At 39.4% G+C, this 3,443-nt stretch overlaps 1 protein-coding gene across 1 annotated transcript in view; it reads left to right on the forward strand.

Annotated features, from left to right (window-relative positions):
- Positions 1 to 3,008, forward strand: part of cahz (carbonic anhydrase) — an 18,295-nt gene extending 15,287 nt beyond the window's left edge. Inside the window, exon 7 of the mRNA XM_084327308.1 lies at positions 23 to 3,008. Coding sequence (XP_084183434.1) covers positions 23 to 142 — 120 coding nt within the window. The 3' untranslated portion in view covers positions 143 to 3,008. The remainder of the gene's footprint in view (positions 1 to 22) is intronic.
- The last annotated feature ends 435 nt before the right edge of the window (positions 3,009 to 3,443 follow it).

A 3,443-nucleotide genomic window follows, 5' to 3' on the forward strand; every position in this document is an offset into this window, starting at 1 on the left:
CTCTCTTTCTCTCTCTCTCTAGATGGGTAAGTTCCGCAGTCTCCTGTTCACTGGTGATGGTGAGGATCCATGCTGCATGGTGGATAACTACAGACCTCCCCAGCCTCTGAAGGGACGCACGGTCCGTGCCTCCTTCAAATGAAAAGCCCCCCCCAGGCTACCCCCCCTCCCCCAACACCCCCATATCTCTCCTACCCTGCTGTCTAGCTCCTCGCCTCCCTCCTTGCCTTGGTTTCCCCAAAATGTATCTTAGCATTAAGGTCAAATGTGTCCCCAATGACTAACCTGCATCAGAGAGTCAAGAGTCTCCATTTGTTCCAACATCTTGTGAATGTGTGGGGAGCTGATAGAATATAAGGATTTAGGAACTCAATAAAACATAAAACTATGAACAAAAGAAGATAAGGATTTAGGAACTCAATAAAACATAAAACTATGAACAAAAGAAGATAAGGATTTGGGAACTCAATAGAACATAAACCTCTGAAAGACGATAAGGATTTTGGAACTCAATAGAACCTACACCTCTGAAAGAAGACAATTATTTGCACTATAGGCCAGAAATACCAGGGTTGTAATATTTTCATTTCAGTTTGCAATTAAACTTACATGATCACAGAACTAAGATACGTTTTTAGGGAAAGTGGCCTCTGGGGATCTTGTGACCTTTAACAATATGCATCTTAATCCCTACTGATTTCCCCTGCCCTACCGCTAAAGCACTTAAGCCATTCTTTCCTAATCGTAACATATTACATTTATAATATCCATCATTATGTGCCAATTTATCCCCACTGACGATCGCTGTTATCACTGTAGATCACCCTACGCAGAGCACCGGACAGGCCTACATTTACTTTTGTATGTGGTTTGGTTGGAACGCATGTAACTTCTCCCTTCATCGAATGCCGTTATCTGTCAGAGCCTCTCTTTATTTTTATTGTTTTTATTTGTTTTACCCTATTACTATTACAGACTCTTTTTTCCACACTATTACTGGAAAGTGTGCAAATACTATGCAGTGTATTTAATTGGATACACACAAGACATGAAGGACTAGTCAGACCCATGCACACTTTGTATGAGATTACACGCGCTGGTGCAGAATCATAAGCGAAGCCTGTTCCTCCTCTCTCTCTCTCTCCCTCTGCTCCTCCCCCATCATCCTATTCCACTATCCCCCTCCCCCTCTTTCATCCATAATCTCAGATGGTGATGTCATGACCAGATTATGACTCACTTGGCTGCCTCTGTCACCAGATTGACACACAAACACACACCGTCCTATATCTAGGATGATGTTACAAGGATAATAGCTTTTCTATATTAATTCTCCCCTAATTTTTCAGTCTGTGTCTATCAAAGAACAGCAATAGGCCTTTAGTGTTTTCCAGATACACATCTACAATTAGCATTTTACTTAATTAAAGCTATTAGCTAACAACTAATTCAAGGGTGGAGGTGAGGGTCCCAGGCAAATCATTTCTATATCAAAAGACAAGTTCTTGAACTGATTCATGATGCTTCGTATACATTCCATTCTATGAACATTGCTGTTTTATTTTCTTCATGTTGTTGCCTGAGATCGAAGGGTTAATGTGAAGGAGAGATGCCATGCCGTGACTTTATTGTAACTATGACAACGGATCTACCTATGTGTATCACCCCAGTGCATTTATCATTGTGTCTTAAAGAATAAGAGAGATAGAGGTTGTATATTTAAGAGGATCACGTCCGATTAAAAGGTGCTGAATTTTAACTATAGCTCCACTCAAATTAGTGACTAAATTTGTGTAATTCTTATATACACAATCAATGTATTTCTTTTATAATTTTTTTTACTTGGAATGAACATTAGCCAACAGTTAAACGGTGGCAAATGAAGTCAGTGGCTGGTAACTTATTTGGCAGGTATAGCCAAATAATTTGTCTGTTTATTTATTAAGATATTAAATTGGCAGTTGGATTTTTTTATCCATGTGGTTGGCTTACTAAAAGGTTTGTTGCATGCCCTGGTTGGGGATCCCAAGTTAGAATACAAATTATTACTCTGCCCATTTTCCATCCATTGAAATGAAATTATGGACCAGTAGAATGTTGTTATATTGCTTTTATATAGTCCAACATCCTTTGCCCAGGTGAGAATAATTGAAACCACAATAAGAGAATCACAAAAACAACTTTTACCGTATCAATGAAGAAAGTTTATTAACAACACCGATATTATAGATTCCAGTACCGGATTCTCTCTTAGTCTCTGTACTAATACAGTTCAGGACTACTCTCTGCCAATTGCAGCAGCAGCCTTCAGATAATTTAGTCGCAGCTATGCTCCCCAGTGTTCAAATACACCCGCACAAGTCCTGGGGAGAGAGACTGCCTAGAATATGGTGAAACAGGTGTTTTAATACTATTCCAAAAGTAGGAGGATCTGGATCTACATACATATGGTTGACTAATTGCTACTTCTTCTTATCTTTATTTATTGATCATTGGTTGATTTGATTTCTATATGACTATACCGGCGAGGCCAGTCTTGAGTTAATTTTAGTGACGTCAATCTTTATCAGTGTAATCCAGCTGTATACTTGACGTCTTCACTTCATGCCATTGTTCTGGGCAGTGGGCCAACGAAGGGGCCGAATGAGTTAATACAGCAGAGGACGTTTTGGAGCCTCCTGCTGGTGACCTTGTGTATGTGGAGCCCCCTAGGGGTACGTTATTATAATGCACATGTACATTTCCATTACATTCTTATCAAATATTGAGGTCTGAATGTGTGTCTCAACCATTTTTGAAATGGCAGGAAGAACTGAAGACTCAGGAATATTATCTTGAAGTGTGTTGGTTTTAAACCGCTTGTGTTGGTTAAGGGACCATCGCAAAAGCCTCAGAGGATTGTTGTCAAACCATATAGCTGGAAAGTAAGTGCTTTGTGTGAATCTGTTTCTGTTTCTGTGTCTAAGATGAAAAGGAACTTTGTCAATAAAATATATTTGATGACTATGTTTTGTGGTTTGACTTTGACTTGCTTCCTCTTGTAGAAATGTGCAAAGAAACTTAAATTATAGGAAAACGATAGAAACATATTGTTGCTGATGCGTGGGGGGGGGGGGGGGGGGGAGATAACTATTTTATGTGATGTCATTGGGATGTAAAGATCTGGGGCTTTGAATTTGTGATGCCATACAGTGTTTATGTGAGCTCTTGCACTAAATTATTTTTTGAATTCTGGTTCAGACCTATAGATTATAGAATATAAACATAATATATATAGCAGTGCAAAGCCCAACCTGCATATCACCCAACACATGTATTAAAAGTGAGACTATGAATGACACCATGTGTCGTTAGGAAAACTGAAGTTGGAGATATATCAGAATCTCAGTGTAAAGGGTGGGTGGTCTACATGCATCCTTAGTGATCACCATCCACCTGCAATT

Source organism: Notolepis coatsorum, assembly GCF_963971535.1.
Source record: "Notolepis coatsorum genome assembly, chromosome: 13".
Classification (NCBI taxonomy): Eukaryota; Metazoa; Chordata; class Actinopteri; order Aulopiformes; family Paralepididae; genus Notolepis; species Notolepis coatsorum.